Genomic DNA, 24539 nt, shown 5'->3' with positions numbered 1-24539 from the left:
GACGCCGACTGGCTCCCGCGCCAGCCTACGCGCCTATTGGCTGAGCGACTACAACTCCCGGCAGGCCACGCTCCTGCGGCCTCTGCGCGGGGCCTTCTGGGAGTCGTAGTGCCCTCGAGGCGCCGCGGCCTCCTCGGGCGCCCTCTTCTGGGAAACCGTTAGTAGGGAGCCGGCCGCTGTGCCAGTAGCGGGCGGCGGCGGCGGCTGTAGCCGTCGCCGCCGGGGGCGGTCCCCCTTCCTGTGGACCCCGCGGGGTGTGGTGCGGCGCCGTCTCGGGGCTGCCCGGGCGACGGGCGCCGAGGAGCGGGTTGCACGCGCTGGGCGGGGGCGACAAGGCGGACCGGCGCCCGAGCGACGCCGCGGCGGCCGTGACCGAGGAGTCCCGCGGCCGCCGCGCTGCCCACGCCTCGCCTCCCGGCCGCTCCCGCGCTGGCGCCCTCGGCGAGGCTCCCGTGGGCCGACGCTCGCGCCGACGGCGGCGCCGGCGCCCGTGGTGGCGGAGGTGGCGACGCCGGCGGCGGCGGCCGCGGCGGGGCGGCTCCCGGAGGTCCTGTCTCCGGCGGGACGAGGAGGCGGCGCCCGGCGAGGGATGCGCGGAGGCCGCGGCTGCTGCCTCCCCGTCTCTGGCCCGCAGGACCTCCTTGCGCCCCCGACACCGCAGACGCCGGCAGCGGCGGCCGCGCCGGAGCCTGGCCATGGAGAACATCGTGGCCAACACGCTGCTGCTGAAGGCGCGCCAAGGTGGGTGCCCCCTGGGCAGGGCGGCGCATCGCGTCCTGCGAGGGGACCTGGCAGAGCCCGCGGCAGGCCGCTGTCTGTCCCGGAGGAAGGCGCGGTCGGCAGGCGCAGGACCGATCCCCGCGGCGGTGCCGGATGGCATGCCCGAGGCAGGGCGGGGAGACCTGCCCCAAGAGCGGGCGAGGCGCGGCCCAGGCGTCCCGCTGCCGCCTCCGGTGGCCCAGCGGGGAAGAAATGCTTTATTGGCCACAAACCCTTAGGTCGGAAGATGGGGACTGTCGTCCTAAAAAGGCCGCCTTCCTAAGGGTCCGGGCGAGGGCCTGTGGGAGCGCACCCGGTAGGCTGCGCCGGTCTGCGCCGGTCTGCGCTCCTGGCGCCCGGCGGTCCCGCACGTCCTGGGTTCTGGAAGCCTGAAGAAAAGCTACTGGCTAGAAAGTCTTAGGATGCATGCTTTTAAGTTCGCTTTCTCGGGAATAGCTAGTCTTGCAGTTGATGGTTTCGTGCAGAAGGCATCTTCTCATCTGGGGAACAGGGAGATTAGGATCGTGAGTCTTTGGCCTCCTGGGCAACTTCGGTCATAGGTGTCATCAGAGGCAAAGCTGGTGGTATTCGAATGATCGTTGCTCAGCTTCCTGACCGCCAATAGAAGTCGGCTAGAAGCAAAGGAAGCTGGAGGATTTGTATAGGTTTCTCCTTGGTTACAAAGAGGCTGGGGATGTAGCTCAGCAAAAGAGGGCACTAATTGTGTCCAGAAAGCAGTTCCTTCCCCGAGGGTACTTGGGATCTTTTATACAGAAGAACTGAGGCTGGGTGGGAAGCACACGGGTTTTGCTTTTCTATTAAGGCAATTGCGGGTCCTCGGAGCAGTGTGCACTCTCCCCCTCCTCAGGAGCATTGACTGCCTCTTGTCCCTCACTGTGAACTCCAGATTGCTCATGGAAGGCAATGATCCTCATAGGAAATCAGGTCTGACTGTTTTTAAGTCTGACCTGTTTTTTTCCCCTCTACCTTCCCATCTGGGAATAATGTACAAAAGAGAATATTGTGACAAGCAGGCTTTGTGTTAATGCTGCAGAGGTTTCATAATGAGGTAGATATAAATATTCCATAAGTGCCAAATAACAAAACCAGCACTTCATTCCATGAAAGCCTAAGACAATAGTAATAATTTTTTTAACAGTAATAATTTAAAAAATGAAATTTTTGGTTTTCCTGAGATGTCTCATTAACTACATGGTGCTATAATTCCCTCAGTGAGCAGGAATATTTATTCCTGTTTAGAAAGTGTCATTATATACAGTTTGGTTAATGTTTTAAAGTAGTTGAATATGAATATCAGAAATGTATGGACTTATTTTGGATATTGGTTAATTTAGGGCAGTTTTCTCAAGTTGGTAATTGTATTTGTTTGTTTGCTTTAGATTATCTCCCAGGAAATGCTAGGAAGTGCCTTCTTGGACACATGTCTGTTCATAAGTAATTCTTTGTTTCTTTCTTTGGTTCATGTATTAGAAAATTAACTTTTGAAATCAGTGGACATAGGATAACACTTGTATGTTGGCTTGGGAATTACAGTGTTTTGGGTTTAATATTAGATAATCCATTTATTTAAAATGGGACCAATTTCTCTCTCTCTTTCTCTTTCCTATCTCTTGTCTCTGCTGTGGTCTGAATGTTTGTGTCCCTTGAACCCAAATTCATATGTTTAACTCCCAAGGTGTTGGTGTTATGTGATGAAAGCTTTGGGAGATGGGTCATGTTGGAAGGCCCTTGTGGTGGAATTGGTGCCTTTGAAAGAGAGACCCCGGAGACGCCCCTGCTACTTCTGTCTGTAAAGAGCACAGTGAGAAGGTACTGCCTATGAATGAGAAAGTGCCCTAACACCAAATCTGCTTTGTTCTTAGATTTCCCAACCTCCACAACTGAGAGAAACAAATTTCTGTTGTTTATAAACTGTTCATTTTATAATATTTTGTAGTAGCATCCCAAAGATTGTCTCAAATAGAAGATTGTTTAGAACCTTTTCCTTCTTTGAGGAATGCTGGCAGACTCTGTGCCTTGAAAGCATTGTTGGTCACTGTGTCAAGCATGCTTCAAGGAAGTGTGAAATTATCATCTCAATAATGAAATAAAACACAAACTAATTACTTTTTTGAAACTTTTTAGGACTTTTTTTTTAACCATATAACACATTTGTTAAACAATTTATGATCTTTAATTGTTTTAAATAAGCTTAAATTGTTTCACATCATTCTTCCAAGGAGACCTTAGCCCCATTTTATCTCTTGGAGAAATTGCAGCATAAATGCAAAGAGGAATTTATGACAGGTACATTTGAGGTGGGTTTTGGTTTTATATGTAGTAAATCTATTCTGACTGCAGGTTGTGGTGTTATAATTTCTTTAGCAGCAGAAGCATTGTTTATACCTATTATCATTAATGCTATCTATATCTTGAGGAGCCTCCCTAAAATATTTTGGTTGCAAAGATCTTACTTGAGCAAAATAGAAATTCATGGAAAAGATATAGGGCAGCTCAGAGAATCAAAGCAAGAACCTGATAACCAGACTGGTAAAGGACAGAAGATCCTGATTCATTGACTTACTCATTTAGTGGTTATTTTTGAATACCTTTTGTGTGCTAGGAGTGTTCTAGGTGCCATGCTTATAGCAATAAACAACATGGCCAGAAATTTCTGCACTATGGAGACCACATTATTTATCTGCTACTTTATTTTAATTGACACATACTTAATTGTACATACTTAGGAAGTACAATGTGATATTTCAGTAAACATAAACAAGGTGCAATGGTCAGATCAGGGCAGTTAGCATATCCATCAGCTCAAACATTTATCCTTGGTTTATGTTGGGAACATTCAAAATCCTTTCTCTATTTTGGGACGACAGCCAGGATCTGCAGGTTTGTCACCATGGCCACGCCATCTTAGAGCTCAGCCTTCTCAGTCTGGGGACTCAGGCCAGGGCATGGAGGTATATTGAGGTACCTGAAGGTCTGGTTGCACCTGAGGTCTTTCTGTTCAGAGTGGTAGTGGCTGCATCTGGCCGCCTCTTTGTAGGTTCACTCCTCTGCGTGAGTGCACACCTGGTGGACTCTCTGCAAGTTGAACGGGCACCAAGGTCTTGGGACTGCAGCAAGCTGGATCTGGGGAAGGTGAAGCCCAGGTCCATCAGATGGCAGCTGGGTTTTGTGTGGGCCAGTCTGGGTCTGGCAAGCCTGTGGAAGGCAGGAGACTAGGGGCCGTTCCCCATGGGGAGCAGAGGTTAAAGAAACTGGAGAAAACTGGGCTCTCTGTAGCTCAGTGAGTCCTGAGGTATGCAGGGACACAAGGAGACAGCTACAGTGGGTGGGATGACTGTAAGAGGGTGTGAGGGCTTCTTGCTATGGGCTCACCCACCCCACCCATCCGGCACCCACTGGACTGGAGCTAACGTCAAACTTCAGACAACCCCACCTATCGATGGAGAAGGGAAGCTGAGAAAATTTTCGAAAGCCAACGGAAGCAATCATTCAACTTTCCTTTTGAGACTTTCCTTCTTTTTTTTTTTTCCTTTTCTTTTTTTACCCTCTCACACTTCTACCATCTTTGAATCCAAATATTTTTCATACATCAATTTATTGATAATGGAATGTCTGAATAGTATATGATAGTTTTGTTGTGTATTCCTATATTTTTACTTTTTTTGAAAAATGTCACCTACCTGTCTCCCTAGATTCTCTTTCTCACTTCTCTCATACTAACAACCAACCTCTATTGATTCCTCCCTCACTCTTACTATAAATTTTTACCTCTATCTTCTCTCCTTCTCCCTCATGAACATCATATCTTACACCACTTCTGTTTCCTCATTATCCATCATTTGAAATGGTAAACCCTTTTAGCAAACTTACTGTTTGGGTGAATTTAACACACTGCTGTCACCACTGGATAGATCTTCCAAACAAAAACTAAACAAAGAAACCGTAAGCCTCAATAACACAATCAATAACTTAGACTTAACATACATATGTAGAATATTCCATCCATCAATGAACAAATTCGTGGGCTGGGGATATAGCTCAGTTGGTAGAGTGCTTGCCTCAAAAGCACAAGACCCTGGGCTCAATCCCCAGCACCTCCAAAAAAGAAAAATGAGCAAATTCACTTTCTTCTCAGCAGCACATAGAACTTTCTCAAAAATAGACCATATGTTATGCCACAAAGCAGCCCTTAGGAAATGCAAAAAAATATAGATACTACCTTGTGTTCTATCAGATCATAATGGAATGAAATTAGAAATTAATGACAAAAACCAGAAATTACTCCAACACCTGGAGACTAAATAATATGCTATTGAATGAAGCATGGATAACAGAAAACATCAGGGAGGAGATAAAAAAAATTCTTAGAGATAAGTGAGAATGACAATACAACATATCAAAATCTCTGGGGCACTAGGAAAGCAGTAGTAAGAGGAAAATTCATTGCGTGGAGCACATTTAAGAAAAGAAAAAAAGCCAACAACTAAATGTCTTAACATTACAGCTCAAAGCCCTGGAAAAAGAAGAACAGAACAACACCAAAAGTAGTAGAAGACAGGAAATAATTAAAATCAGAGCTGAAATCAATGAAACTGAAACAAAAGAAACTATTCAAAAAATTGACAAAACAAAAAGTTGGTTCTTTGAGAAAGTAAACAAAATAGACAAACCCTTAGCCACACTAACAAAGAGAAGGAGAGAGAAAACTCAAAGTACTAAAATTCGTGATGAAACAGGAAGTATCACAACAGACACTACTGAGATACAGAACATAATGAGAAGCTACTTTGAAAATCCGTATTCCAACAAAATAGAAACTACTGAAGACATCGACAAATTTCTAGAGACATATGCTACTCTAAAACTGAACCAGGAGGACATACACAATTTAAACTGATCAATATCAAGCAATGAAATAGAAGAAGCCATCAAAAGTCTACCAACCAAGAAAAATCCAGGATGAGATGGATTCTCAGTCAAGTTCTACAAGACCTTGAAAGAAGAATTCATTCCAATACTTCTCAGAGTATTCCAGGAAATAGAAATGGAGGGAACCCTACCAAACTTATTCTATGAAGCTAATCTCACCCTCGTAACCCAAACCAGACAAAGATACATTTTCAAGGAAAGAAAATTTTAGACCAGTATCCTTGATGAATATAGATGCAAAAATCCTTAACAAAATTCTGGCAAACCGCATCCAAAAACATATTAAAAGATAGTGCACCATGATCAAGTGGGGTTCATCTCGGGAATGCAAGATTGGTTCAACATCCATAAATCAATAAATGTAATCCATCATGTCAATAGACTTAAGGATAAGAATCATATGGTTATTTTAATTGATGCAGAAAAAGCATTTGACAAAATACAACACCCCTTCATGCTCAAAACACTAGAAAAAATAGGGATAGTAGGAACATACCTGAACATTGTAAAGGCTATTTATGCTAAGCCCATGGCCAACATCATTCTTAATGGAGAAAAACTGAAACCATTCTCTTTAAAAACTGGAACAAGACAGGGATGCCCTCTTTCACCACTTACATTCAACATCTTCCTTGAAATACTAGCCAGAGCAATTAGACAGACTAAAGAAATTAAAGGGATATGAACAGGAAAAGAGGAACTCAAGCTGTCACTATTTGCTGATGACATGATTATCAATTTAGAGGATCCAAAAAACTCCACCAGAAAACTTTTAGACTTCATAAATAAATTCAGCAAAATAGCAGGTTATAAAATCATTGTTCATAAATCTAAAGCATTTTTATACATAAGCGATGAAACATCTGAAAGGGAAATATGGAAAACAACTACGTTCGCAGTAGTCTCAAAAAAAATAAAATACTTAGGAATCAATCTAACCAAAGAGGTGAAAGATCTCTACAATGAAAACTACAAAACATTGAAGAAAGAAATTGAGGAAAAGACCTTAGAAGATGGAAAGATCTCCCATGTTCTTGGATAGGCAGAATTAATATTATCAAAATGGCCATACTTCCAAAGGCAGTATACAGATTTAACACAATTCCAATTAAAATCCTTATGACATTTTTCATAGAAACAGAAAAAGCAATCATGGTATTCATCAGGAAGAACAAAAGACCCAGAATAGCCAAAGCAATCCTGGGCAGGAAGAGTGATGCAGGAGGTATCACAAAACCAGACCTTAAACTCTTCTATAGAGCAGTAGTAACAAAAATGGCATGGTATTGGCACCAAAATAGACAGGTAGACCAAAGGTACAGGATAAAAGACACAGAGACATACCCACATAAGTACAGTTATCTCATACTAGACAAAGGTGCCAAAAATATGCAATGGAGAAATGATAGCCTCTTCAACAAATGGTGCTGGGAAAACTGGAAATCCATATGCAGTAAAATGAAATTAAACCCCTATCTCTCACCCTGTTTAAAACACAACTCAAAATGAATCAAGGTTCTAGGAATTAGACCTTAGACCCTTCACCAAATAGAAGAAAAAGTAGGTCCAAATCTCCACCACCTTGACTTAGGACCAGACTTCCATAGTGCAAGAAATAAAAGCAAGAATCAATAAATGGGATGGATTCAAACTAAAGTCTTTTTCTCAGCACAGGAAACAATCAATAATGTGAAAAGAGAGCCTACAGAGTGGGAGAAAATCTTTTCCACACACATTTCAGACAGAGCACTCATCTCCAAAATTTATAAAGAACTAAAAAACTTTACACCCAAAATACAAAGAACCCAATCAATAAATGGGCTAAGAAACTGGGCAGACACTTCACAGAAGAAGATATACTGGTGACCAACACATATATGAAAAAGTGCTCATCATCCTTAGTAATTAGAGAAATGCAAATTAAAACCACCCTAAGATTCCATCTCACCCCAATTAGAATGGCTATCATCAAGAACACAAGCAATAATAAGTGTTGGCGTGGATGTGGGGGAAAAGGCACACTCATACATTGCTGGTGGAGTTGCAAATTGGGGCAGCCACTCTGGAAAGCAGTGTGCAGATTCCTCAGAAAGCTTGGAATGGAAACACCATTTGACCCAGCTATCCCACTCCTCTGTTAATACCCAAAGGACTTAAAATCAGCGTACTACAGTGATGCAGCCACACCAGTGTTCATAGCAGCTCAATTTACAATAACTAGATTGTGGAACCAACCTAGATGCCCTTCAGTTGACGAATGGATAAAGAAACTGGTATGTATACACAATGGAATATTACTGAGCCATAAAGAAGAATAAAATTATGTCATTTTCTGGTAAATGGATGAAGTTGGAAAATATCATGCTAAGTGAAATAGACCAAGCCCAAAAAACCAAAGGCCAAATGTTTTCTCTGGTAAGTGTATGACAATATATAACGATGGGGAGTGGCAGGGGGAAGAGAAGAGTGAAGGAACTTTGGATGGTGTAGAAGAAAAAGGGGTGCGAGGGGGTGGGGATGGAAAAATGGTAGAATGAAAGTCAGTATTACCCTATATATATGTATGATTACATGAATGGTGTGAATCTATATTGTGTACAACTATAAAAATAAGAAGTTGTACCCCATTTGTGTACAGTGAATCAAAATGCAGTCTGTAAAAATAAAAAAAGATTTTAATTAAAAAAATAAAAATGTAATTTGATGAAATTTCAATTGGAATAAAATATTAGTCTTTTCAGTAAAAAAAAAAAAAAACCTTACTGTTTATATTGTAGACAATAAGTGAACACTTCATTTCTATCTATGGTGACAAACCTGTAAATGCCTTTAGGAGCCATTTGGTTTAAGGTGGTACATTGTTTGCATTGGGTGCTGCTAATATTGGTCTCCTCCTTAAAGGTGAGGTACTGGAAGCCATCAGGGACACTAAAAGACTACAGGGTAGAATCTGCACTGCCTCAGCTCCATACGCTAGCTGAGAAGACACACAAACAGCATGAAAAAACAAGGGAACAGAGTGCCTCAAACAAACAAACATGTTCCAACAACAGAATCCACAGGATCACAGTAGAAGAAATGTCAGAGATGGAGTGTAGAAAATATATAGTTAGATTGATCTTCGAAATGAAGGATGGTACTGGAGAGAAAATACAGGAAGTGAAAAAAAGTCAGATATTATAAAAAAGAATCAAGAAGAAATCCTTGAAATGAAGGAAACAACCAAATTAAAAATTCAGTGGAAGGCTAGGGATAGCTCACTTGGTAGAGTGCTTGCCTCACATGTACAAGGCCCTGGTTGAATCCCCAGCACCACAAAATAAAATAATAATAATAAATAAATAAATGGAGGAGATCCAAGATGGCAGACTAGAGGGAGGCTGCGTTCCTTGTCGCTCCGTAACTCCAGTTTCAAGCAGAGGATATCTGTTTCTTGATTGCTCACTGTCAGGCACCTATCATCCACCATTTGTCTGCCTCTCACCTGTCCATCACCTGCCTTACACCTATCCATCTCCCAACACACGAGGTTCACCTCCTGATCGTCCGACAACAGTCAGCAAACTGATCGCTGACCGCCAGTGTAGCACCAGCTGCCTGCTGTTGCCTGGAAGTTCACTGTTACAGTACCTGCAGGTTCGATTACATGTGGCTGCCACCATTTTAAGACAACAGCCAGGACCTGAAGGACCCCTGGCCAGACTGACTGAGCCCTGTCTCCAGGATCTCTCAGCCCGACCGATCACTCTCTGCCTCTGGGGCCCTCACATCGACTGACTGCTCCCTGCTGCCAGGACCCCCAGAACAACTGACTGTGCCCTATCACCAGGACCCCAGACCGACTGCACCCAGCCTCCAGGATCCCCCAACCACACCAAACACACCCAAACTCCAGGACCTCCACCTGACCACAGCCACACCCTGAGCTGCAGCTCCCCATTTGCCAACACATTTGGAAGCCAGAGCGGCCATCTTGGGTTATCCTGGAAGCCAGAGCTCCGATCTTTAGGTGGAGCAAATCCCATCATGAGATGCTTGCTGGAGACTGGAAGCTCATTGTCAGGTACCTCTCATGCACCAGGCTACTGAACACTGGGAGGTTTCATTACTATATGACTGTTATACTGTAGATTTTCTTTTTTCTCCTTATTGAAAAAGTTAAGTTTTTATTTCTTTACTTTTCTTGCTCTCTTTTCCTTTTGTTTACCTGTTCCCTCAGTCTCTTTCTCCCCTTTTTTGCATGCTAACATCCAATTTCTTTTGATTACACTCTCACCCTTTCTTTAATCTAGAACTTCTGTATATTCTTTTCTTATCCCATTAACAGCCATATTCTACATCACTCTGCATCCTCTTTGTCCTCCTTTTGAAACTGCAGACCTTATTTCAAATCTGTTTGTTTTACTGAAGATAATATTTGAACTCATTCTGTTTATTTTGACAATTTTGTTATTGTCCTCATAGGAAATATTTGGTCTAGGATTGTATAATGTCTGAATTGGGCACTGCTAATACTGATCTCCCCTTAAAGAAAAGGTTTTGGAAACCTATAGGGCCACTATAAGCCTATAGGGGGAAATCTGCAATACCCCAGATCTGCACTACTAGAGGGGAAGATACATGAACAACATGAAAAAACAGGGAAGAAAATGATCCAAACAAATCTAGATTCTATGTTAATAGAATCCAATGACAGTATGTTAGAAGAAATGTCAGAAAAGGACTTCAGATTATACATGATTAAGATGATTCACGAAGCAAAGGATGAAATAAGAGAGCAAATGCAGGCAATGAATGATAATACCAATAAGCTGAAAGAGCAACTTCAGGAAGCAAAAGATCATTTCAACAAAGAGGTAGAGATTCTCAAATAAATAAATAAATGGAAAGTATCACCAACAGACTAGATCACTTAGAAGACAGGGCCTCAGACAATGAAGACAAAATATATACTCTTAAAAATACAGTTGACTGCACACAGAGGATGGTAAGAAACCATGAACAAACTTCCAAGAAATAGGGGATAACATGAAAAGACTAAATTTAAGATTTATCAGAATAGACAAAGGCGTGGAGATACAAACCAAAGAAATGCACAGTTCTTTCAATGAAAACTTTCCAAATCTTAAGAATGAAATTGAAAATCAACTACAAGAGGCTTACAGAACCCCAAATGTACAAAATTACAGCAGACCCACACCAAGGCACATTATAATGAGAATGACTAACATACAGAATAGGATAGAATTTTAAAGGCTGTGAGAGAAAAAAATCAAGTTACATATGGGGGAAACCAGTTCAAATTTCAACTGATTTCTCATCCGAGACCCTCAATGCCAGGAGGTCCTGGAATAACATAGATCAAGCTCTGAAAGAAAATGGTTGCCAACCGAGAATTTTATATCCAGCGAAATTAAGCTTCAGATTTGAAGACGAAATAAAAATCTTCCATGCTAGACAAAAGTTAAAAAAATTCACACCAAAAAGTCTGCACTACAGAACATTCTCAGCAAAATATTCCATGAGGAGGAAATTTAAGGGAAAAAAAATGTAGACCAGCAAAGAGAGGAACTACACTAAAGGAAAGGTCAATCAAAGGAGAAACTTAAGTCAAGTTAAAAACCAAAAATAAACCAAAATGACCAGGAATATAATTCGTATCTCAATAATAATCCTGAATGTTAATGGCCTAAACTTGTCAATCAAAAGACATAGACTGACAGATTGGATTAAAAAAAGAGACCCAACAATATGCTGTCTTCAAGAGACTCACCTCCTAGGAAAAGACATCCACAGACTGAAGATGAAAGGTTGGGGAAAAAAAATCTCACTCACATGAACTGTGTAAACAAGCAGGGGTTTCCATCCCTCTTATCAGACAAAATGGACTTCAAACCAAAGTCAGAAGGAATAAAGAAGGACATTTCATACTGCTTAAGGGAATCATACACCAACAAGACATAATTATCATAAATATATATGCCCCAAACAATGGAGCATCTACATACATCATACAAATCATTCTTAATTTCAAGAATCAAGTAGACCACAACACAATAGTACTGGGTGACTTTAATATACTTCTGTCACCACTGGATAGATCTTCCAAACAAAAAGTAAACAAAGAAAGTGTAGAATTAGGGCTGGGGATATAGCTCAGTTGGTAGAGTGTTTGCAGCTTGCCTGGGTTCAATCCCCAGCACTGCAAAAAAAAAAAAAAAGAAACTATAGAATTAAATGATACAAGTAATGATTTAGACTTAATGGATATATATAGTGTTTCATCCATCATTGAGCAAATAGAATTTTTTCTCAGCAGCACATGGATCCTTCTCTAAAAGAGACCATATGTTATACCACAAAGCAACTCTCAACAAATAAAAAAAAATAGAAATACTACCCTGCATTTTATCAGATCATAATGGAAGGAAACTAGATATCAATGATAAAATAAAAAAATAAAAGCTACTCCAACATCTGGAAGACTAAATAGCATGCTATTGAATGATGAGTGAATAAAAGAAGAAATCAAGGAGGAAATAAAAAAATACTTGAAGTAATTGAGAACACATACAACATCAAAATCTCTGGGACCCTATGAAGGAAGTGCTAAGAGGAGAGGTCATTGCATTGAGCTTAAACATTAAAAGAATAAAAAGTCAACAAATAAGTGACCTAACATTACATCTTAAAGCCCTAGAAAAAGAACAAATCAACACCAAAAACAGCAGAAGACAGGAAATAGTTAAAATCAGAGCTGAAATCAATGAAATTGAAACAAAAGAAATAATTCAAAAATTGACAAAACAAAAGTTGGTTCTTTGAAAAAGTAAAATTAATAAGCCCTTAGCCACACTAACAAAGAGAGAGAGAAAAATTAAATTACTAAAATTTGTGATGAAAAAGGAAATATCCCAATGGATACTACTGAAATACAGAAGGTAAATTAGAAACCATTTTGAAAACTTATACTCAAATAAAATAGAAAAACTTGAAGACATTGACAAATTTCTAGGGACATATGATCTACCTAGACTGTTGCAGGAGGACATACACAATTTAAACAGAACAATTTCAAGCAGTGAAATAGAAGATGCCATCAAAAGCCCACCAACCAAGAAAAGCAAAGGACCAGATGGATTCTATGAGGCCATCAAAGAAGAATTAACACCAGTCCTCCTCAAATTATTCCATGAAATAGAAAAGGAAGGAACTCTTCCAAACTCATTCTGTGAGTCTAGAATCACCCTCATACCAAAACCAGACAAAGAAACATCAAGGAAAGAAAATTTCAGAGCAATATCCCTGATGAATATAGACACAAAAATTCTCAATAAAATTCTGGCAAATCACATACAAAAACATATTAAAAAGATAGTGCACCATGATCAAGTGGGGTTCATCCCTGGAATGCAAGTTTGGGTCAACAAACCAAACCAATCAATAAACATAATACATCACATCAATAGACTTAAAGACAAGAATCATATGATTATCTCAGTAGACGCAGAGAAAGCATTTGACAAAATACAGCACCTCTTCATGTTCAAAACACTAGAAAAACTAGGGATAGAAGGAACATACTTAAACATTATAAAAGCTATCTATGCTAAGCCCATGGCCAACATCATCCTAAATAGAGAAAAATTAAAATTTTCCCCCTAAAAGCTTGAACAAGACAGGATGCCCTCTTTCACTACTTCTATTCAACTTTATCCTTGAAACATTAGCCAGAGCAATCAGACAAAAGAAATTAAAGGGATACAAATAGGAAAAGAAGAACTCTACCTATCACTATTTGCCAGCAACATGATTCTTTATTTAGAAGTTCCAAAAAATTCCACCAGAAAACTTCTAGAACTCATAAATGAATTCAACAAAGTATCAGGAAATAAAATCAATACAATACCCATAAATCAAATGCATTTCTATACATAATTGACAAATCCACTGCAAGGGAAATTAGGAAAACTATACCATTCACAATAGCCTCAACAAAAATAAAATACTAACAAAAGAGGTGAAAGACCTCTACAATGAAAACTACAGAATACTAAAGAAAGAAATTAAAGAAGACCTTAGAAGATAGAAAAATCTCCCATGCTCTTGGATAGGCAGAATTGATACTGTCAAAATGACCATACTACCAAAAGTGTTATACAGATATAATGCAATTCCTATTAAAATCCCAATGACATTCTTCATAGAAATAGAAAAATCAAACATGAAATTCTTTTGGAAAAATAAGAGACCCAGAATAACCAAGGCAATCCTTAGCAAGAAAAGTTTAGCAGGAGGCATCACAATACCAGACCTTAAACTATACTATAGAACAATATTAACAAAAATGGCATGGTATTGGCACCAAAATAGACATGTGACCAATGGTACAGAATAGAAGACACAGAGACAAACCCACATAAATACAGTTTTCTCATACTAGACAAAGATGCCAAAAATATACATTGGAGAAAAGATAGCCTCTTCAACAAATGGTGCTGGGAAAACTGGAAGTCCATATGTAACAAAATGAAATTAAACCTCTATCTCTCACCCTGCACAAAATTCAACTCCAAGTGGATCAAAGACTTAGGCACTAGAATAGACCCTGTGCCTAGTAGAAGAAAAAGTAGGCCCAAATCTTAGGACCTGACTTCCTTAACAAGACTCCTAAAGCTCAAGAAGTAAAATTAAGAATCAATAAATGGGATAGATTCAAACTAAAGAGCTTCTTCTCAGCAAAGGAAACAATAATTTGGAGAGAGAGCCTACAGAATGGGAGAAAATCTTTACCACATGCACCTCAGAGCACTAATCTCCAGGATATATAAAGAACTCAAAAAACTTAACACCAAAAAAACCAAATAACCCAATCAGTAAATGGGCTAAGAAACTGAACAGATACCTCACAAAACAAGAACAACAATTGATCAACAAACATATGAAAAAGTGTTCATCATCTCTTGCACTTAGAGAAGTGAAGATCAAAACTGCTCTAAGATTTCATCTCACTCCAGTCAGAATGGCAGTTATCAAGAGTACAAGCAACAATAAGTGTTGGCGAGGATGTGGAGAAAAAGGTACACTCATACATTGCTGGTAGGACTGCAGATTGGTATAACCACTTTGGAAAGCAGTATGGAGATTCCTAAGAAAACTTGGAATGAACCACCATTTGACCCAGCTATCCCACTCCTTGGTTTATACCCAAAGGACTTAAAATCAGCATACTACAGTGATGCAGCCAGATCAATGTTTATAACAGCTCAATTCTTAATACACTATGGAACCAACATAGGTGCCCTTCAACAGATGAATGAATAAAGAAAATATGGTACATATACACAGTGGACTACTACTCAGCCTTAAAGAAGAATGAAATTATAGCACTCACAGGTAAATGGATGCAACTGGAGAATATCATACTAAGTGAAATAAGCCAATCCCAAAAAACCAAAGGCCGAATGTTTTCTCTGATAAGTGGATGCTGATCCATAGTGGGGGTTGAGTAGGGAAGAGTGAAGGAAGTTTGGATTGTACAGAGGGGAGTGAGTGGAGGGGTGGGGTGGGTAAGATGAGAAGAACGGTAGATTAAGACAGACATCATTACCCTAAATACATGTATGAAAGATTTTTTTTTCAAAAATTTTTACCACTGTAAAAAAAAAAGATAATGGAAAAATAAATAAATAAAAATAAATTTAAAAAAATCCTTTCTCCTAGGCTGGGCCCAGTGGTACATGCCTATAATCCCAGGTACTTGGGAAGCTGAAGCAGGAGGATCACAGGTTTGAGGCCAACCTGGGAAGCTTAGCAAGACCCTGTGTCACAGTAAAATTATTTTTAAAAAAGCAGAGGGGCTGAAGATGTGGCTCAGTGGTAGAGCACTTGCCTAGCATTTGCAAGGCCCTGGGTTCCATCCCCTGTACCACAAAATTCCTCCTCCTAGTTGTTATGAAGTATACAATTTATTTTTGTCAACCACAAGTACCCAATAGTGCTACGGAACATTAGATGTTACTTCTTATGGGGATCACATTCTTATAAGGAGACAGACATAAAAACAATAAATAAGATAGATAAATGATCTATTAATGAGGAGCACCAAGGGAAAAATTGAAGCAGGGATGAGGGTAGGAGGTGTCCAGTTGTTGGAATTTGTAATTTCAAAGGGAGCTGCTGATAACCAGGTCTCAGTTGTCACTGTGGTTGTGACAGAGCAGGTTCCTCCTCTCCCCAACCCCATTTGCCTCATTTGTGTCAAGATTCATTGCCTCAGTTAGCCAGTTTGGCTCCCATCCCCTCCCTGCATCCTTTGCGTCCTTGGCTGGGGAGAGCCAGGCACCTGGACTGACATTCCCACCACCCGCAGTGTGGGGAGCGTTAGGGAGGGGCTGTTGATGAAGCCAACAAAGGGAGTGAGGTGTAATGTTTGGTTTGCCTTTCCTGAGTCAGTATTAAAATGTCTGGCTATGCTGACAGTGCAGCCTGTAGCTCCCCTTGGGATATTGCATGTGTTTCACTAGCACAAACGGCAGCTCGCTCAGAACAGCTTGCTTTAGCACCTGCACCTTTTTTGTAGCTTTGCTTGATTCATTTGCCACAGAACTGTCAGCAGCTCCTGGAGCCCTGGACATGTCTCTCCAAGGTCATTTGCATAATGGTATGGCTTATAGTAGAAGCTTAGTTAATATTTGATGAATTAATGAATAAGTGCAGATGAAGAAATGGGCATTTTAGGTATGCTTGGATCTGAAGCAAAAGTGGCCCAGAAATGCAAGGAAAAAAGAATTCGAAGAAGAGAACAGCGAGTTGCTTCAACAAATGATGTTCATTGTCTGTGGTTTGGGAAGCTAGAAGTGCAGGATCAAGTTGTGAGTAGGATTGATTCCCTCTGTGAGCTACGAGGGAGAATCTGTTCCAGACCTTTCTCCAGCTCCTCATGGTTGCTGGCAGTCTTTGGCTTTGTTTTGTAGATGCATCACTCTGACTCTGTCTTCTTCACTTCACATGATCTTTTGGTATTCACTGACTGAATTTCCCCATTTTTATAAGGATACCAGTCATGTTGGATTAGGGTCACCCTAATGACCTCATTTTAACTTTATTATTTCTATAAAGACCTGCAAATAAAATCACCTTCTGAGAGTGAACTGGGGGCTAGGACTCACATTTCTTGGGAGGGACAGTGCAGTTTATAACAGGTATCTTGAAAGCAGATGAAGGCATTTCCATAAGGGAATCCTGGGACTTTCAAAGGCTGTGGCCTCTCTTCACTGCCTGCTTTTTGGGATCTTAAGAACCTTCTTCTGAGCCGGGCGTGGTGGCGCACACCTGTAATCCCAGCAACTTGAGAGACTGAGAAGGGAGGATTGCAAGCTCAAGATGAACCTCAGCAACTTAGTGAGACTCTTTTCAAAATTAAAATAAAGGACTGGGGCTATAGCTCAGTGGTAGGGCACTTGCCTAGCACATGCGAGGCACTGGGTTTGATCCTCAGCACCACATAAAAATAAGCAAATAAAGGCATTCTGTATATCTGGAAGTACAAAAAAAAAAAAATTAAAATACCAATAAAAAAGGTCTGGGATGTGGCTCAGTGTAAAATGCCCTGGACTTAAATCCCAATACTGAAAAAGAAAACTAAAATCCAAAACCTTCCTCTGACGCTTTTCAACCCGGTTTGCTGCCCAAGTGAACTGTGCCTCTTGTGCACTCTTGTATTTTAAAATATGTACATGGTCCATCTTGTAAATGATCTGTGGCTGTGCTAACCATTGTCCTTGGCACTACAGTCCCTTGACTAAATGAGGGTGCTCTGCCTTTTCTTTCCTTGTCTGAGTTCTTCATCTCCCCCCCCCCCTCGCATTGGGGATTGAATCCAGGGGCACTCTACCACTGAGCTAACCCAACCCTTTTTATTTTTATTTTGAGACAGGGCCTCACTCAGTTGCTGAGGCTGGCCTCAAACTTGTGATCCTCCTGCTTCAGCCTCCCAGGTTGCTGGGATTACAGGTGTGCACCACTGTACCTGGCAGTTCTTCACCTTTTGACCTGTCTTGACATGATTTGACAACATGGCCAGCCCACCTTCATCTGATTAGGCCTGTTTGGAACAGCAGGGAAAGTAGAAGTGGACTTTGCTATGATATGTTAGTGGTGACTTTTGGAACCAAGGGCAGTTGAATGGGGGCAGAGTGGCTGCTGGAGTTCACCAGCTCAAGAGCCCAAAACCTGCAAGGAGGGCCTGTTCTTTGATTTTGTGACACTATTCCTTAGACTGAGCCTGGATCCTTGTAGTGAGAGCTGACTCAGCAGGTGGAGTGTTGCAGCTCCGTGTCTGGAGGTGTGCAGAATGTGTACATTTATCCTTCGGACAGGCAGGTGTGGAGTCAGTGTGCCCTGGGTGTTGAGCCCCCAGCCCTTAGTGCTCATCTCATGCCATAACTCATCGTGCTTTCTTCTGTGAAGACATTCCTCTCCACCAGTACCCTTCCTGTCCCATGGCTTGCCTCAGACTGCATAGGCGATGCCCCTGATGTTCTAGACTTTTTAAGACCAGAATGCCCCGTCTCCACCAGGACTTCTCACCTCAACCCAGCTCACTCCCTTTGCCTTCACCTGGTACTACGACTTGACCCAAGATACTGTCTCAAGTTCACATCCGCAGACTGGGTCTGCACTTGAATGGCAGCACACTCTCCACTCGCCCTCTCACATCACTGCTGGGAGGCCTTGTAGGCACTGTAAAGAGTCATTAACTTGGGCTGGGGAGATAGCTCAGTTGGTGGAGTGCTTGCCTTGCAAGCACAAGGCCCTGGGTTCAATCCCCAGCACCGCAAAAAAAAAAAAAAAAAAAAAAAAAAAAGAGTCATTAGCTCGGCATTGTTCATCCCGCCACCTCAGTTACTTCTTTTAGCACCTCAATTATTGTTCATACCAAAACCTTGTTGTTGTCCTTGACTTTGTCACATTGCCACATTTCATTCTGTGGACACATAGGTTCAGATCTCCCTTCATCAACACAACATAATCTGAATCTGACCTTTTGACTGAGGCCATCGGCGTCTCTCACCTGGAAGACTGCAGCTGGCTGCTAATCAGTTCTGCCTTTCCCACCCTGTGGTCTGTTCTCAACACACTAGCCACAGTGGCCTGTTAAAATTTAAGTTGGATTGTGTCAGCCCCCTCTTCATGGCCTCCTGATGGTTCAGAGTGAAAGCTATAGTCCTTACAGGGGTCCAAAGGTCACCTACAGTTGACCCCTTGCCACTTCTCCATCTTCATCTTCCTCTTGCTCTGCTCCAGCCCAGTATCCTTGCAGACTGTCTGATGTGCCAGGCAGGCTTCTGCCCCAGGCTCTTGGCACTTGCTCTTCTCTCTGCCAGGAATGTTCTCCTCCACAGGACTTATGCTTTCACCTCTTTCAAGATTCCGTCCTCTTGGTGCAGCATCCCCTGACCACTCTCATTCACTTTTTATTTTCCTTCCAGGCTTTTTTCCCCCCCACAGTGCTTGTTACTATCTACTACACTATATATTTTACTTACATTTTGTTCTTTGGTCTTCCCCTTTTAAAATGCAAGCTTCATGAAGGAAGGAAATTTTGCTTGGCTTACTATAATATCTGTGGTTCCTAGAATAGTGCCTGGCACATGGTAGATGCACAATAAATGTTTGTTGAATGAATGTGTGTGAATAGCAGTTTTCATCATGGGCTGTGGAGCCAGCCGTACCTGGCTTTATATCTCAGTGCTCTCACTTTCTACCTCTGTTTGACTTTGTGTAAATTACTTTTATCCAAAAACTCTCTTGTCTGCCAGGAACTAAGCTTTGTCCTAGGGATAAAGGGGTGAGGAAAAAAACAGACTTAATCTCCTCCTTAAAGCTAAGAGTTATGAAGGAAAGTATTTAGCTAATGTCATGTGGGAGAATCAGGCAGGAGGGCATTATGATCCAACCCTGGAAGTGGGCTACATCACTTTCTTATATTTCTCAGTCATACGGCTACTTTTGATGCAAAGAGGGCACAGCAACTGTCCCTTGCCAGTTCTGCATTTAGCTGGATTTCCCAAGACAAAGGGTATCAGTGCCCTCCTTCAAGGATGTCTTAATCTGTTTCTCAAGGCAGACTTTTGTTGAAACGATAGGTGGATGGGTCCCCTGTGGCAGCTGACCTTCTGCTCCTGAGCTGCACCTTCATCAGATTAGCTCACTTTCTCCTCAGCACATTTTGATAATGGCTTCCAGGTTCTTTGGTGTCAGAGAAGCCTTTTAGAATCTTCAAGCCCCATCAAAGAAATTGGGACACAGAATTGTTCTGTTGAGAGTTGGGGCATGCTTCCATCTTCTTAAAGGATTGCTTCCATTCGCTTCTGACAAGACCTCACCAAAAGAGCCAGCTCATCAGACGGAATACTGTATTCAAGCTCGGCGTTTTGCTTTCGAGACTCCTGCTCATTTTGGTATGGCCATGCAACAGGAATGCAGATGATGGCACTGATTCTGTTATGAATTGGAGAAAGTGTTTAATAAAACCTGTTAATTTTTATACTGACAATAAAAATGTTTCTATAGATACTAATGTTAACAGGAAAATAAATGTCACACAGCTTATAAAAAAAAAAAAAAAAGAGGGCAGAGCAACATAGTCACTAGCTGGATGGCTACTTCCCAACAAGAGTTCAACATTAGGGGACTGTATTCCGAATCCATGTAGAACAGCTGGGTTCTACCAGGTCTGCCCCTTTAGCCAGTTAATGTCCTTATACAACCTTTTTTCCTAACACAAATCAAAATCCCTTTCAAAGACCAGAATAATTGGGTCATGTTCTGTTCCTCCATCAGGGCCAGATGTGGCTGCAGTCTGTGTAAAGACCCAAATGATCCTTTATCTTCTTGCCTAATTTTCAGAGGCAGGGTGACTGTCACAGAAACTCCCCTTTATAAAAGGGAAGAATGGGGTCCATCAGTGATGGGCCCCTGTGAGTGGGAGCCTTCCTGGAAGGAACTGCAACTCCTGCCCATGTTGTTCACTGTGGCCCCACTCCTGGGATGTTTTCCTCTGTGGCTCCATCTCTGGACACATTAATGAAGCCATTATAGGCTCTGAGAAGCTTTGCAGGGTCACTTCTGCTGTCAAGTTTGTGGGGTTAAAGATTGTTAGAGAAACAAGAAATTCAAAGCCTTAGTCCTGAATCTAGGTTTCTTTAACACATAATTCTCTCTGAAACATAACAAACTTTTGATCTTGTTAAATAAAATTAATAGGAGGTAGGGTTGGGGTTGTAGTTTGCCTAGCATGTGTGAGGCACTGGGTTCGATTCTCAGTACCACATATAAACAAATAAAATAAAGGTCCATTGACAACTAAACAAATATTTGAAAAAAATTAACAGGAAGTCATTGGTTTGGACTGAGCTCTTACAGTGAGCCCAACAGACCAAACCAAAATGGAGCCATTCATGCCAAAGTTCTACCTCACCAAACTGAAACTTATGTTGTTCACTGCCTTCTAAGAAATCAGGACTGAAAAAGGACACATCCCAAATAAGCTGGTTTTAGCCATCATGAGGAATTTCCCTCTGCTTTAACCTTTAAGGAAAGTTCCAGGCTGACTCTGAACTCCTGGGCCCCAGCAATCCTCTAGGTTCAACTTCCCCAGGAGCAGGAACTACAGGTACACCACCAAACCTGGTTATGGAAAGTAACTAGAATAGTCAGTCCTCCTCTGTTGCTGCTTGCCTCAGCCCTGTTATGCCTGTAAAACCAACCTCCCCTGCTCAGCTCATTGGATCACCCATTCTATATTTTATGTTATAGAATAGTTATATTATAAATGAGACATTGCCTAATGTAGAATCACTAACAAAAGCTAGTGAGTCCTTAAATGTGTTAATAATATCTCTCACGTACGCATGTGCATCTTTTTTGTTGTTGGTTTTTGTTTTTTGTTTTTTCAATGGTACTGGGATTGAACCCAGGTTCTTGAGCATGCTGGGCAAGTGCTCTACCACTTAGCTACATTGTCAGCCCTTTTGTTTTATTTTGAGATGGTCTCAGTTGCCCAGGCTGGTCTGGAATTTGTGATCTTCCTGCCTCAGCCTCCCAAGTAGAGGAGATTGCAAGCACCCAGCTTATGTTCTATCTTTTAACAGCCTAGTTGCTTCCAGCGAGTGCCACTTGCCAGTGGTCACAGTCTTCTTGTTTTCTAGATGTGTTTCCAAGCCTGAATGTCCCTTCCTTTCAAGGCTCTGCTCCTCAGATTAATGGGGCCAGACTGAAGGCGGTCATTTGTGTGGGAAAGGTGGATCCTTCATCCTTTCTTTGCACAGGGCTGAGTTCTCATGGGCTTTTATCTTTCAAGGCCTTTTTCAGTCTTATTTTTTACTGTTCGAGGTCCAGTAGCAACTGACTTTCATGTTCTTTGGAGGCTCAGATTTCTGCTGTTTTTATTCCTTTTAATTGTTGCTCGTAAAGCAACCAATTCTTGACAGCCTGCTTCCCTCTCCTCCTTGCCACTCCCTCTCTAAGTACCTTCCCAGATGTGACTAATAACAGCACACACAACTAATGCTTTCCAGCCTCTTTGCTAGTTAGCACAGGGCTCTGTGAGAACAATTTGCGTGTTCTGTTTTTTAGATTATCATCACAGACAACATCACACTAAAAGCATTGCAGCTGCTGAATAACTTGGATCTCCAACTCACAAGTCTACTCTTAGAATGAGCATTCACTGAGTTACTGAGGCTGGCCTTGAAATTGCAGTTCTTCTGCCTCAACCTCCTGAGTTGCTGAGCTTACAGCATGAGCCACTACACTGGGCTTCTTGCTAGTGTGTTTTGATGCACAGAACTTAAAAACTTTTATAAAATTCAGTTCATTGGGCTGGGGTTGTGGCTTAGTATTAGAGCACTTGCCTGGCATGTGTGAGGCACTGGGTTTGATCCTCAGCACTGCAAATAAATACATATAATCATGGTCCATCCACAACTAAAAAAAAAAAATTTTTTTTTTAATTCAATTTGTCTGTTTTTCTTTGTTGCCTGTTTCTTTGGTGTCATGACTAGGTCTTTTTTTTATGGTTTTTAGTTGTAGATGGACACAATGTCTTTATTTGATTTACTTATTTTTAAATATTTATTTATATGTGGTGCCAAGAATCGAACCCAGTGCCACACACGTGCTAGGCAAGTACCTACCACTGAGCCACGACCCCAGCCCGACTAGGTCTTTTTTGACAATAAAATATTTTCTTTTCATCTTTATATTTAGAATTGAAACTAAACTAAATTTTACAGAAAGTCATAAAACTCATTTTCTATATTAATTTATCCTAAAGCTCTGTATTAAGTGAGAGAAGGGGATGTTTTTATGAGCTTTCTCATGACTGAGACCAAAACACCTGACAAGAACAATTTTAGAGGAGGAAAAGTTTAGTTTATTTGGGAGCTCACAGTTTCAGAAGTCTCAGTCCATACATGGCAGGCTCCGTTCCTCTGGGCCTAAGATGTGGCAGGACATCATGGCAAAAGTGTGGGAGAGTAGAGGAAAGCAGCTCAGAACATATCCACCACGAAGGAGAGAGAGAGAGAGAGAGCGAGCGCCCCAGTCTCCAGGGACAAACTGGAGCCACCACACTCAGGAGGGAAATTCTTAATCTTTAAAATGACCTCAGTGTAGAAGCTGCTTCATTTATCTCATAGATTGCAACTTCACATATTAATTTAATTGATAATATCTTAAGTTTTTAAGAATTTTTAAAAACTTGGTCTGATTGGACTATTAATTTAGCTAATCCAATTTTATGTTGACTGGTGATTTGGAGGATTGGAATGAAACCTGGAGTTTTAATCTAATTAAGCATGGCAGTGGTACTGTTATCCTGTTTGATTTGCCTGCCACCTCATAGGCTGCTGTGGTGACTCCCTCCTTTGTCTTCAGTGTGCCAGTGGTATCTTGTGGGAATTGGTACATATTTTTACATTTTTAAAAATTTACTTATCTTCACCTATAGACTTTGAGGGAGATAAAACTTGAAAAAAAAAAAACTTTTTGCCTTAAGATGTGCATATCTGATTAGAAATAAGGAAAATAAATTTTTGTTACATTTTCGAGAAGTATTTTAGGATATTCTCTAATCTTGCTCTGCAAGAGAGTAGAGATATAAAATAACTGGAAATGCTACATTATGCTCAGATTCTGTGCTTGGAGTGTTTTTCCTTTTTATAGTATTTTGGGACTTTGTGTGTGCGTGTGTGCGTGCGCGCGCGGTGTGATGTATGCTTGTGTGCTGGGGATTGAAGTCAGGAGTACTTTACCATTAAAAAAGAAATGATCTTTTTTTCTTTTTTAAAATTTTGTGACAGTTGTGGAGGTTGGCCTCTAACATGAGTCTTCCTGCCTCAGCCTGTGGAGTCCAGTCACTGGGATTAGACATGAGCTACACTGTCTGACTTGGGATTGTTCTTTCAGTTTGCGGTCACACAGTGATTTGTCTATAAATGACCTTTGCAATTCTCTTTTTTTTTCCCTCATTAATTTTCTGCTTCCAGTTTGTTGCGATGTTGCAAATCAAACCAACTAATTAGAATTATTCATAAAGTAAAAGGAGTCTGGCCTAAGAAAATTTTTTACAAGTAAATAAAGTGTGTGAATTTTAGTTTGTTAACTTTAATACCTTAATTTGTCCTTTTTCTTCTTAACTCTTTTGAGTTGAATCATGACTCTGCTGTGTAAGTCGGTCACTGTGTTATTCAAAAAAAGTTTATTTTCATATCAGTCAAGCTATACTCATTTTTTTTTTAATCTTGTAAAGTTCCAAGCACCAG

The 24539-nt window shown here is 41.2% G+C and overlaps 1 protein-coding gene across 17 annotated transcripts in view; it reads left to right on the top strand.

Annotated features, from left to right (window-relative positions):
- Positions 1 to 163: 163 nt before the first annotated feature.
- Grk4 (G protein-coupled receptor kinase 4) overlaps positions 164 to 24539 on the top strand; it is a 115183-nt gene continuing 90807 nt past the window's right edge. For all 17 annotated transcript variants that reach the window (XR_007110574.1, XR_007110571.1, XR_007110575.1 and 14 more), the window contains exon 1: positions 164 to 741. Coding sequence is in view for 11 of the 17 variants with exons in the window: in XM_047567220.1 (XP_047423176.1) it covers positions 696 to 741 (46 nt within the window). In the remaining 6 variants the exon portion in view is untranslated. The remainder of the gene's footprint in view (positions 742 to 24539) is intronic.

The sequence above is a fragment of the Sciurus carolinensis genome, chromosome 10, assembly GCF_902686445.1.
Source record: "Sciurus carolinensis chromosome 10, mSciCar1.2, whole genome shotgun sequence".
Lineage (NCBI taxonomy): Eukaryota > Metazoa > Chordata > Mammalia > Rodentia > Sciuridae > Sciurus > Sciurus carolinensis.
Note: the sequence above shows the minus strand (reverse complement) of the source record. Positions and strands in the feature narration are given on the sequence as shown.